The following is a 13,780-nucleotide window of genomic DNA, read 5'->3' as shown; positions in this document are numbered from 1 at the left end:
AAATTGATGACTAATAAGTGGTGCTGGGAAAACTGGACAGCTACATGTAAAAGAATGAAATTAGAATACTCCCTAACACCATACACAAAAATAAACTCAAAATGGATTACAGACCTAAATGTAAGACTGGACACTATAAAACTCTTAGAGGAAAACATAGGAAGAACACTCTTTGACATAAATCACAGCAAGATCTTTTTTGATCCACCTCCTAGAGTAATGGAAATAAAAACAAAAATAAACAAATGGGACCTAATGAAACTTCAAAGCTTTTGCACAGCAAAGGAAACCATAAACAAGACGAAAAGACAACCCTCAGAATGGGAGAAAATATTTGCAAACGAATCAACGGACAAAGGATTAATCTCCAAAATATATAAACAGCTCATGCAGCTCAATATTAAAGAAACAAACACCCCAATCCAAAAATGGGCAGAAGACCTAAATAGACATTTCTCCAAAGAAGACATACAGACGGCCACGAAGCACATGAAAAGCTGCTCAACATCACTAATTATTAGAGAAATGCAAATCAAAACTACAATGAGGTATCACCTCACACCAGTTAGAATGGGCATCATCAGAAAATCTACAAACAACAAATGCTGGAGAGGGTGTGGAGAAAAGGGAACCCTCTTGCACTGTTGGTGGGGATGTAAATTGATACAGCCACTATGGAGAACAATATGGAGGTTCCTTAAAAAACTAAAAATAGAATTACCATATGACCCAGCAATCCCACTACTGGGCATATACCCAGAGAAAACCGTAATTCAAAAAGACACATGCACCCGAATGTTCATTGCAGCACTATTTACAATAGCCAGGTCATGGAAGCAACCTAAATGCCCATCAACAGACGAATGGATAAAGAAGATGTGGTACATATATACAATGGAATATTACTCAGCCATAAAAAGGAACGAAATTGAGTCATTTGTTGAGACGTGGATGGATCTAGAGACTGTCATACAGAGTGAAGTAAGTCAGAAAGAGAAAAACAAATATCGTATATTAACGCATGTATGTGGAACCTAGAAAAATGGTACAGATGAGCCAGTTTGCAGGGCAGAAGTTGAGACACAGATGTAGAGAACAGACATATGGACACCAAGGGGGGAAAACTGCGGTGGGGTGGGGATGGTGGTGTGCTGAATTGGGCGATTGGGATTGACATGTATACACTGATGTGTATAAAATTGATGACTAATAAGAACCTGCAGTATAAACAAACAAACAACACAACTAATACTAAACTTTCATTGGGTTATTGGTATGGAAATATGTTAATATAAATGTTTCAGACATTACATGAAATTTCTAAAAATCTTATATGTTCTGGTATAATGTTATAAGTCATAATCCTAGTTATTACTTTAAAATGTATATCTCAGAAATAACTAATTTTCTTGTCAACTGCATTATTATGAACTTTCATCAAATCTTTAACTGTGGTCATTTTTAAGTCTTTTGTCATTTACAGACAGTTCTGGGTGTACTCTGATGCTTTTGTAAATACGTTCCTATAAAAGGGTTTCATCTTCAGGAAATTCATGGAAAAGACTCTGACAAGTACAGGTTTCTGGTAACTGACTATACTGCTGAACTGAATGAATAAGTATTTTCAGAACTCTAATGAAAAACTGATGAGCTCATAAAAGTGCTAACAAAAGATCAAGATGAAAAAAAAATTAATTACATGGGACTGAGTGAACTGATGAGGATGAGTATAATTTTTGTGACTTTCTGTTTGAATTTAAAAAAAAAAAGAAAAAATCCCACAAGGACTCAGAGGCAAAGAACATACAAATCAATTTTCACTGCAAAGTAAAGGAGCTGTTACAGTGGAGGATTACTGGACTGAATGTCAATATTATGACATAGTATGAGTGTGTTTCATGTTTGGTAATTGCAATCATTGTTGCTTTTTTTGTGGTCATCCATGTACAATGCTTGGTGTCAGTCTATTTATCTCTTGTAAAAATAAAATACAGTGTGTGTGTGAAAAAAACAAAACAAAACAAAACAAACCAAAAAAACCCCACAAAACTATTTTAAATATGTTCATATAACTAAAAGAAACAGTAAAGAACTAAAGAAAACTAGGAGAATGATGTCTCAACGCATAGAGAGTATCAATAAAGATACTGATAGATAGAACTAGATTGAGAGATAGAGAAATTATTGAAAAAAAGGAACCAAATAGAAATTCTGGAGTTGAAAACTACAAAAACGAACGAAAATTCACTAGAGGTTTCAACAACAGATTTGAGAAGGCAAAAGAAAGATTCAGGAAACTTGAAGTAAGGTCAGTTCAGATTATCCAGCCTGAGAAGCAGAAAGAAAAAAAGAGTGGAAAAAAAAAAAAGGCTGAGGGACCTCTGGAACACCATCAAGCATACCAACATATGCATACATTGCAAGTCACAAAAGGAAAGGAAATAGTAAAGGAGCAGAAATGACATTTGAAAAAGTAATAGTTGAAAGCTTCCCAAATTTGATGAAAGAAATCAGTCTATACAACCATGAAGCTCAATGATTCCATGTAGGATAAATTCGAAGAAATCTAGAGGCACCTTATAATCAACCTGGTGACAGCCAGAGACAAAGAAAGAATCTTGAAAGCAGTATGAGAGAAGCAACTCATCATGTACTTGGAATACTCAATAAGATTAATAGCTGATTTCTCATCCAAAATCACGGACAGAAAGATCATGACTCACTGAATAGTCTATGAACCATAAACACAATAAGTAAAAAGAAAACCACTCTTAGGCACAATATACCAAAACTGCTGAACTCCAAGGACAATGAGAAGGGCTTCCCTGGTGGCACAGTGGTTAAGAATCTGCCTGCCAATGCAGGGGACATGGGTTCGAGTCCTGGTCCAGGAAGATCCCACATGCCACAGAGCAACTAGGCCCGTACGCCACAACTACTGAGCCTGCGCTCTAGAGCCCGTGAGCCACAACTACTGAGCCCGCATGCCACAACTTCTGAAGCCCACGCTCCTAGAGCCTGTGCATTGCAACAAGAGAAGCCACCACAATGAGAAGCCCATGCACCTCAACGAAGAGTAGCCCCCGCTTGCCAAAACTAGAGAAAAGCCCTCGCACTGCAATGAAGACTCAACGCAGCCAAGAAACAAAGACAATGAGAAAAGTTTAAAAGCAACCAAAGGAAAAAGACACATTACTTTCAAAGGCATTGACTAACCACTGATTTTTTTCACTTAAAAAAAAAAAGGAATCTATATGACACTGCACTGCAATATGTTCAAAGTGCTAAAAGAAAATAAATGCCAAGGGAGGACCTTCAAGATGGCAGAGGAGTAAGACACAGAGATCACCTTCCTCCCCACAAATACATCAAAAATACATCTACACGTGGAACAACTCCTACAGAACACCTACTGTCAGAAGACCTCAGACTTCCCAAAAGGCAAGAAAATCCCCACGTACCTGTGTAGGGCAAAAGAAAAAAGAAAAAACAGAGACAAAAGAATAGGGACGGGACCCGCACCTCTCCGAGGGAGCTGTGAAGGAGGAAAGGTTTCCACACACTAGGAAGCCCCTTCGCGGGCAGAGACGGTGTGGGCAGGGGGGAAGCTTCGGAGCCACGGAGGAAAGCGCAGCAACAGAGGTGCGGAGGGCAAAGCGGAGAGACTCCCGCACGGAGGATCAGTGCCCACCAGCACTCACCAGCCTGCGAGGCTTCTCTGCTCACCCGCCGGGACGGGCGGGGGCTGGGAGCTGAGACTCCGGCTTCAGAGGTCAGATCCCAGGGAAAGGACTGGGGTTTGCTGCGTGAACACAGCCTGAAGGGGGATAGTGCGCCACAGCTAGCTGGGAGAGAATCTGGGAGAAAGTCTGGAAATTCCTAAGCAGCAAGAGACAATTATTTCAGGGTGCGCGAGGATTGGGAATTCAGAGTATCCCCTAAACGAGCTTCAGAGACGGGCGCGAGCCGCGGCTTTCAGCGCGGACACCAGAGACAGGCATGAAATGCTAAGGCTGCTGCTGCCGCCACCAAGAAGCCTGTGTGCAAGCACAGGTCACTATCCACACGTCCCCTGCCGGGAGCCTGTGCAGCCCACCACTGCCAGGGTGCCGTGATCCAGGGACAACTTCCCCGGGAGAACACACGGCGCGCCTCAGGCTGTTGCAATGTCACGCCAGCCTCTGTCGCCGCAGGCTCACCCGGCATTCTGTACCCCTCCCTCCCCACAGCCTGAGTGAGACAGAGCCTCCTAGTCAGCCGCTCCTTTAACCCCGTCCTGTCCGCGTGAAGAGAAGATGTCAGAGGGCAACCTACATGCAGAGGCAGGGCCAAATCCAAAGCTGAACCCCAGGAGCTGTGCGAACAAAGAAGAGAAAGGAAAATTTCTCCATGCAGCCTCAGGAGCAGCGGATTAAATCTCCATAATCAACTTGATGTACCCTGCATCTGTGAAATACCTGAATAGACAACGAATCCTCCCAACATTGAGGCGGTGGACTTTGGGAGCAACTGTGGACATGGGGTTTGCTATATGTGACTGACTAGTTTCTGATTTATATGTTTACCTTAGTTTAAATTTTAGCTCTTGTTATCATTGTTGGATTTGTTTATTGGTTTGGTTGCTCTCTTCTTTTTTTTTAATTACCTTTAAATATTTTTATTCTAATATTTAAAAAATTTTTTTATTTTAATAACTTTATTTTTGTTATTTATTTATTTATTCTTTCTTTTTTTTCTTCTCCCTTTTCTTCTGAGCTGTATGGCTGACAGGGTCTTGGTGCTCTGGCCGGGTGTCAGGCCTGAGCTTCTGAGGTGGGAGAGCTGAGTTCAGGACATTGGACCACCAGACACCTCCCGGTTCCACGTAATATCGATCAGCAAGAGCTCTCCCAGATACCTCCGTCACAACACTAAGACCCAGCTCCACTCAACAACCAGCAAGCTACAGTGCTGGAGACCCCATAACAAACAACTAGCAAGACAGGAAGACAACCCCACCCATAAGCAGAGAGGCTGCGTAAAATCATACTAGGGTCACAGACACCCCAAAACAGACCACGGGACGCGGTCTTGCCAACCAGAAAGACTAGATCCAGCCTCATCCACCAGAACACAGGCACCAGTTCCCTCCACCAGGAAACCCACACAACCCACTGAACCAACCTTACCCACTGGGGGCAGACACCAAAAACAACGGGAACTACGAACATGCAGCCTGTGAAAAGGAGACCGCAAACACAGTAAGTTAAGCAAAATGAGAAGACAGAGAAACACACAGCAGATGGAAGGAGCAAGGTAAAAACCCACCAGACCAAACAAATGAAGAGGAAATAGGCAGTCTACCTGAAAAAGAATTCAGAGTAATGATAGTAAAGATGATCCAAAATCTTGGAAATAGAATGGAGGAAATAAAAGAAACGTTTAACAAGGACCTAGAAGAACTAAAGAGCAAAACAAACAATGATGAACAACACAATAAAGGAAATTAAAAATTCTCTAGAAGGAATTAATAGCAGAATAACTGAGGCAGAAGAACAGATAAGTGACCTGGAAGATAAAATAGTGGAAATAACTACCACAGAGCAGAATAAAGAAAAAAGAATGAAAAGAATTGAGGACAGTCTCACAGACTTCTGGGACAACATTAAACGCACCAACATTCAAATTATAGGGGTCCCAGAAGAAGAGAAAAAGAAAGGGACTGAGGAAATATTTGAAGAAATTATACTTCAACACTTCCCTAATATGCCAAAGAAAATAGCCAATCAAGTCCAGAAAGGGCAGAGAGTCCCATACAGGATAAATCCAAGGAGAAACACGCCAAGATACATATTAATCAAACTATCAAAAATTAAATACAAAGAAAAAATATTAAAAGCAGCAAGGGAAAAGCACCAAATACCATACAAGGGAATCCCCATAAGGTTAACAGCTGATCTTTCAGCAGAAACTCTGCAAGCCAGAAGGGAGTGGCGGGACATATTTAAAGTGGTGAAGGGGAAAAACCTACAACCAAGATTACTCTACCCAGCAAGGATCTCATTCTGATTCGAAGGAGAAATTAAAACCTTTACAGACAAGCAAAAGCTAAGAGAATTCAGCACCACTAAACCAGCTTCACAAGAAATGCTAAAGGAACTTCTCTAGGCAGGAAACACAAGAGAAGGAAAAGACCTACAATAACAAACCCAAAACAATTAAGAAAATGGTAATAGGAACATACATATCGATAACTACCTTAAATGTAAATGGATTAAATGCTCCAACTAAAACACATAGACTGGCTGAATGGATACAAAAACAAGACCTGTATATATGCTATATACAAGAGACCCACTTCAGACCTAGGGACACATACAGACCGAAAGTGAGGGGATGGAAAACCATATTCCATGCAAATGGATATCAAAAGAAAGCTGGAGTAGCAATTCTCATAGCAGACAAAATAGACTTTAAAATAAAGACTATTACAAGAGACAAAAAAGGACACTACATAATGATCAAGGGATCAATCCAAGAAGAAGATATAACAATTGTAAATATTTATGCACCCAACATAGGAGCACCTCAATACATAAGGCAAATGCTAACAGCCATAAAAGGGGAAATCGACAGTAACACAATCATAGTAGGGGCCTTTAACACCCCACATTCACCAATGGACAGATCAACAAAAATGAAAATGAATAAGGAAACACAAGCTTCAAATGACACATTAAACAAATTGGACTTAATTGATATTTATAGGACATTCCATCCAAAAAGGACAGAATACACTTTCTTCTCAAGTTCTCATGGAACATTCTCCAGGATAGATCATATCTTGGGTCACAAATCAAGCCTTGGTAAATTTAAGAAAACTAAAAACGTATCAAGTATCTTTTCTGATCACAACGCTATGAGACTAGATATCAATTACAGGAAAAAAAACTGTAAAAAATACAAACACATGGAGGCTAAACAATACGCTATTAAACAACCAAGAGATCACTGAGGAAATCAAAGAGGAAATCAAAAAATACCTAGAAACAAATGACAATGAAAACACGACGGCCCAAAACCTATGGGATGCAGCAAAAGCAGTTCTAAGAGGGAAGTTTATAGCAAACAATCCTACTTCAAGAAACAAGAAAAATCTCAAATAAACAACCTAACCTTACACCTAAAGCAATTAGACAAAGAACAACAACAACAAAAACCCCACAGTTAGCAGAAGGAAAGAAATCATAAAGATCAGATCAGAAATAAATGAAAAAGAAATGAAGGAAATGATAGCAAAGATCAATAAATTTAAAAGCTGGTTCTTTGAGAAGGTAAACAAAATTGATAAACCATTAGCCAGACTCATCAAGAAACAAAGGGAGAAGACTCAGATCAACAGAATTAGAAATGAAAAAGGAGAAGTAACAACTCACACTGCAGAAATACAAAGGATCATGAGAGATTACTACAAGCAACGATATGCCAATAAAATGGACAACCTGGAAGAAATGGACAAATTCTTAGAAAAGCACAACCTTCTGAGACTGAACCAGGAAGAAACAGAAAATATAAAGAGACGAATCACAAGCACTGAAATTGAAGTTGTGATTAAATATCTTCCAACAAACAAAAGCCCACGACCAGATGGCTTCACAGGCAAATTCTATCAAACATTTAGAGAAGAGCTAACACCTATCCTTCTCAAACATTCCAAAATATAGCAGAGGGAGGAACACTCCCAAACTCATTCTAAGAGGCCACCATCACCCTGATACCAAAACCAGACAAAAATGTCACAAAGAAAGAAAACTACAGGCCAATATCACTGATGAACATAGATGCAAAAATCCTCAACAAAATACTAGCAGACAGAATCCAGCAGCAAATTAAAAGGATCATACACCATGTTCAAGTGGGGTTTATCCCAGGAATGCAAGGATTCTTCAATATACCCAAATCAATCAATGTGATGCACTATATTAACCAAGTGCAGGATGAAAACCATATGATCATCTCAATAGATGCAGAAAAAGCTTTTGACAAAATTCAACACCAATTTATGATTAAAAACTCTCCAGAAAGTAGGCATAGAGTGAACTTACCTCAACATAATAAAGGCCATATATGACAAACCCACAGACAACATGGTTCTCAATGGTGAAAAACTGAAACCATTTCCACTAAAATCAGGAACAAGACAAGGTTGTCCACTCTCACCACTATTATTCAACATAGTTTTGGAAGTTTTAGCCACAGAAATCAGAGACAAAAAAGAAATAAAAGGCATCCAAATCGGAAAAGAAGAAGTAAAACTGTCACTGTTTGCAGATGACATGATACTATACGTAGAGAATCCTAAAGATGCTACCAGAAAACTACTAGAACTAATCAATGAATTTGGTGAAGTAGCAGGATACAAAATTAATGCACAGAAATCTCTTGCATTCCTACATACTAATGATGAAAAATCTGAAAGAGGAATTAAGGAAACACTCCCATTTACGACTGCAACAAAAAGAATAAAATACCTAGGAAAAAACCTAAGTAGACAAACCTAAGGAGACAAAAGACCTGTATGCAGAAAACTATAAGACACTGATGAAAGAAATTAAAGATGATACAAACAGATGGAGAGATATACCATGTTCTTGGTTTGGAAGAATCAACATTGTGAAAATGACTATACTACCCAAAGCAATCTACAGATTCAGTGCAATCCCTATCAGACTACCAATGGCATTTTTCACAGAACTAGAACAAAAAATTTCACACTTTGTATGGAAACACAAAAGACCCCAAAGAGCCAAAGCAATCTTGTGAAAGAAAAACAGAGCTGGAGGAATCAGGCTCCCGGACTTCAGAGTACACTCCAAAGCTACAGTAATCAAGACAGTATGGTACTGGCACAAAAACAGAAATATTGATCAATGGAACAGGATAGAAAGCCCAGAGATAAACCCAGGCATCTATGGTCAACTTATCTTTGATAAAGGAGGGAAGAATATACAATGGAGAAAAGACAGCCTCTTCAATAAGTGGTGCTGGGAAAGCTGGACAGCTACATGTTAAAGAATGAAATTAGAACACTCCCTAACACCATACACAAAAGTAAACTCAAAATGGATTAAAAACCTAAATGTAAGGCCAAACACTATAAAACTCTTAGAGGAAAACATAGGCAGAACACTCTATGACATAGATCACAGCAAGATCCTTTTTACCCCACCTCCTATAGAAATGGAAATGAAAACAAAAACAAACAAATGGGACTTAATTAAACTTAAAGCTTTTGCACAGCAAAGGAAACCATAAACAAGACGAAAAGACAACCCTCAGAATGGGAGAAAATATTTGCAAACGAAGCAATTGACAAAGGATTAATCTCCAAAATATACAAGCAGCTCATGCAGCTCAATACCAAAAAAACAAACAACCCAATCCAAACATGGGCAGCGCACCTAAATAGACATTTCTCCAAAGAAGATATATAGATTGCCAACAAACACATGAAAGAATGCTCAACATCACTAATCAGTAGAGAAATGCAACTCAAAACTACAATGAAGTATCACGTCACACCAGTCAGAATGACCATCATCCAAAAATCTACAAACAGTGAATGCTGGAGAGGGTGTGGAGAAAAGGGAACCCTCTTGCGCTGTTGGTGGGAATGTAAATTGATACAGCCACTATGGAGAATAGTATGGAGGTTCGTTAAAAAACTAAAAATAGAACTACCATATGACCCAGCAATCCCACTACTGGGCATATACCCTGAGAAAACCATAATTCAAAAAGAGTCATGTACCACAATGTTCATTGCAGCTCTATTTACAATAGCCAGGATATGGAAGCAACCTAAGTGTTCATCGACAGATGAATGGATTAAGAAGATGTGGCATGTATATACAATGGAATATTACTCAGCCATAAAAAGAAACGAAATTGAGTTATTTGTAGTGAGGTGGATGGACCTAGAGTCTGTCATACAGAGTGAAGTAAGTCAGAAAGAGAAAAACAAATACCGTATGCTAACACATATATATGAAATCTAAAAAAAAAAAATGGTTATGAAGAACCTAGGGGCAGGACGGGAATAAAGACACAGACCTACTAGAGAATGGACTTGAGGACACAGGGAAGGGGAAGGGGAAGCTGGGACAAAGTGAGAGAGTGGCATGGACATGTATACACTACTAAATGTAAAATAGATAGCTAGTGGGAAGCAGCCACATAGCACAGGGAGATCAGCTCAGTGCTCAGTGACCACCTAGAGGGGTGGGATAGGGAGGGGAAGAGGGAGGGAGATGCAAGAGGGAGGAGATACAGGGATATATGTATATGTATAGCTGATTCACTTTGTTATAAAGCAACTAACATACCATTGTAAAGCAATTATACTCCAATAAAGATGTTGTAAAGCAATTATACTCCAATAAAGATGTTTTTAAAATTAATTAATTAATTAATTAATTTTAAAAAAGAAAAAGATATGAAAAAGACTTCTTTACACAAACTATGAAACATTACTGACCAAAAGGAATGAAGACCTAAAGAAACAGAATGTACCATATGCATACATGAAAAGACTCAAAATTGTTAGGATGTCAATTTCCCCCTATTGCTCTATAAATTCATTGCAACCCCAATCAAAATATAAAGGAATTGCCACAGAAGTTGACCTGCTGATTCTGTTAGGTTAAACCGTATGAAATTTTGAAATTTTACTATTTTGATCTATAAAGAAGTCAATTTTCATATAGTTTAACCCAACTCAATGTGTTTGGAAATGCAAAAAAGCCAAGGAATGCTCTGACAATTTTGACAGATCAAAAGACCTGTTCTACTGGATTTCAAGACTTATTATGAAACTATAGTATTTAAGGCAGCATAGTATTGGTGCAAAGATAGATTTTTTTAAAACCCGCAAAACAGAAAAAGAGACTGAGAAATAGATCCACCCATACATGGATCTTCATTTCCTACAAAGCTAACACTGCAAAGCAATGGTAAAGGCACAGGATCTTTATTAAATGTTGCTTGGAAAGTTGAATATGCATGTAGAAAAAGTGAAATTTGTTTCCCTACTTCACATCATATACAAAAATTGATTCTAGGTGCATTGTAAATCTAACTTTAAAAGCGAAACAATAAACCTTCTAGAAGATCAGACAGGAGAATATCTACATGACACAAAAGTAGGAAAAACTTACTTATAGTACACAAAAAGCACTAACCTTAAAGAAAAAGGTTACTAAATCAGACTATGTTTCATTTTAAAACTTTGTTTACCAAAAGACAATTATTTAAGGAGTGCAGTGACAATCCGGAGCAGGAAAAAATTTGCTGTAAATATAACCAACAAAGGGCCTGTATCAAGAATATGTAATAGTTCATACAAATCAATAAGAAAAAAGACCAACAACCCAAAAGTCATGAATGACAAAAAAGAAAATCCAAATGGTTAAGAAAATTTTGAAAATGAATAATCATGTTAGTAATGAAGAAAATGAAAATTCAAACTAAATGAGATAATACTACACACCCACTAGGATGGCTAAAATTTGAAAGTTATAATAGTACCCAGTACTGGTGTGCAGCCTGCGTATACTGCTGGTAGTACAACCAGTTTGTAAAATTAGTTTGGCCCTACAGCTGAACAACTGCATACCCTATATACCAGATGTTCTACCCCTACTTGTGCATCCAACGGAAATGAGTATATGTGTATCATGTACAAGAAAGTTGAAGGAAACAGTATTTGTGATCATAAAAAATTAGAAACACTCAACTGTCCATCAACAGTAGAATGGATAAGTAAACTGTAATATATTCATGTAACTGAATACTATACAAAAATTAAAAGGAGCAAACTACAGCCACATGCAATAGTACATAATGTTCAATGAAATAAGTTAGAATTGAAAGAAAACTACCTTATGATTCTCTTTATATAAAGTTCAAATAAAACAGGCAAAACTAAACCAAGAATGTTTAGGGACACATACTTATGTGTTGAAACTATAAAGAAATACAAGTCAGGACAGTGGTTACTTTCTCAGGAAGGCAAAGGCACAAGGGGGTGCTAGAAATGTTGTTTCTTGACCTGATAATGGTTACACGAGCATTTACATTGTGATAAGTCATTAAGCTGTATGTTTGTACTTTGTATACTTTTTTTGGATGCCTGCTGTATTTTTCTATAAAAATGTTAATATTAAACAAAAACTGTGAGTGAAGAGATGAATAATAGGTGTGGCTACATACACATTTTAAGCCTCTTCAAAACAAAACTTAGATGAAAAGAAAAGCAACAAAATGGAAACTGTATTATGCACAATAAGGTTGGAAGAGCAAAGTTTAATATCCCAGTTACAATAAGATAGCACAGAAATCTACATGAACAGTTCTCTGTACTGAATGAATACAAAGTATATGAAAAGAAATCCAAAGAAACAAAATATAGGTCAATACTTCAAAAATTGATAATGTAACTAGTATTCAGGAAATGCAAATGAAACAATTCTAAATTATCATTTCATGCCATTTAAGTTAAACTACCCACTACTCTTAGGGTATGGGTAAAGATTTTCGTTCACTAGTAGCACTAAAAATCGATTCACTACTTTTAAAGGGCTGTCTGATGTATTTCAAGAAATTTTCTTTCCTGAGAATGTATTTCAAAAAAAAAAAAACATTCAAAAACCATATCTAAAATAATTCTCACCTTGCTTGAGAATTTTGGGGATCTATATTTAACAAGGCTGTAAAATCCTCTTCAGCTGCAATCCAGTTTTCATTTTCATAGTAGAACATCCCACGTTTAAATAATGCATCTGTTCTTTTGGGATCATAAAAGATACACTACACGGGGGTGTGGAGGGGAGGCACAAAAACATATCACATAATGAAAAAAAAAACAAGAAAAGTATATAAATCCTATAGCAAATTAAATGGACTAAAACCATGTTTTTAACTTCAGATTACATAAAACAAACTACTTTAAGATGCCAGAACTTTCAGATTTGCATTTGAAGACCATGCCTTTAGGAAGTCCATTTGTCATCAAATTCTAGAAAGGGAAGGTTTTATTAAAAAAAAAAACAAAAAACAAAAAACCAGCAAATACAAGAAGCCAAGGTTTCTGCCCACTAAAATTTTTATTAATAAAACCTCATAAGTAATTGTTCAGCTAGAGTAGGGTTATATTGGATCTATCATAGCATTTTATTCCAATTAAAGACGATATATATTAGATCACATCAAGGCTGATTCAATGAAATTAAATATGGATTAATTTAGTCCCTAAAATGGTGAAAAGAAATGAACTGGTTTTGGCATGGTTCATTCATTTCACATTGACATACAAGGCAATAAAATAACGAGACTAAATCATTGTAAACTCAGTTGTAAAGTTCCTTGCCTATTGATAGCGGGGAGAAAAATGAAGCACGAAGATTATGAAGTATTTTTAAAACAGGGGAAAAAAAACTCTAAAGATTTTGAAGTTTGTTTGACCTCAAGTTGCTGCATTAGTCAATCTTTAAACTATTGGTGCTAGATAAAGGAAATGATCAGAAAAGATATTTTGATAATTTTAATATCTTCAAAAGAGATTTGTGGTCACTTCTAGACAAGAAGTTACCAAAACTTATAATATCCTCTTGAAGCAAAAGAAAGCCAAGTATGTGGCTAACCATCATAGATTAAGAAACAGGGCAGTTGGGAACATGAAAAGCTAAATATTTAAATAACATCTAAGTTCTCAATTGTACTAAGAATTAAGAATTTAAAGTCA

The 13,780-nt window shown here is 37.4% G+C and overlaps 1 protein-coding gene across 1 annotated transcript in view; it reads right to left on the bottom strand.

Annotated features, from left to right (window-relative positions):
* TTC6 (tetratricopeptide repeat domain 6) overlaps positions 1 to 13,780 on the bottom strand; it is a 214,670-nt gene that overhangs the window by 48,989 nt on the left and 151,901 nt on the right. Inside the window, exon 14 of the mRNA XM_061182474.1 lies at positions 12,710 to 12,846. Within this exon, the coding sequence (XP_061038457.1) occupies positions 12,710 to 12,846 (137 nt within the window). The remainder of the gene's footprint in view (positions 1 to 12,709; positions 12,847 to 13,780) is intronic.

This window comes from Eubalaena glacialis, chromosome 2, assembly GCF_028564815.1.
Source record: "Eubalaena glacialis isolate mEubGla1 chromosome 2, mEubGla1.1.hap2.+ XY, whole genome shotgun sequence".
NCBI classification, from domain to species: domain Eukaryota; kingdom Metazoa; phylum Chordata; class Mammalia; order Artiodactyla; family Balaenidae; genus Eubalaena; species Eubalaena glacialis.
Note: the sequence above shows the minus strand (reverse complement) of the source record. Positions and strands in the feature narration are given on the sequence as shown.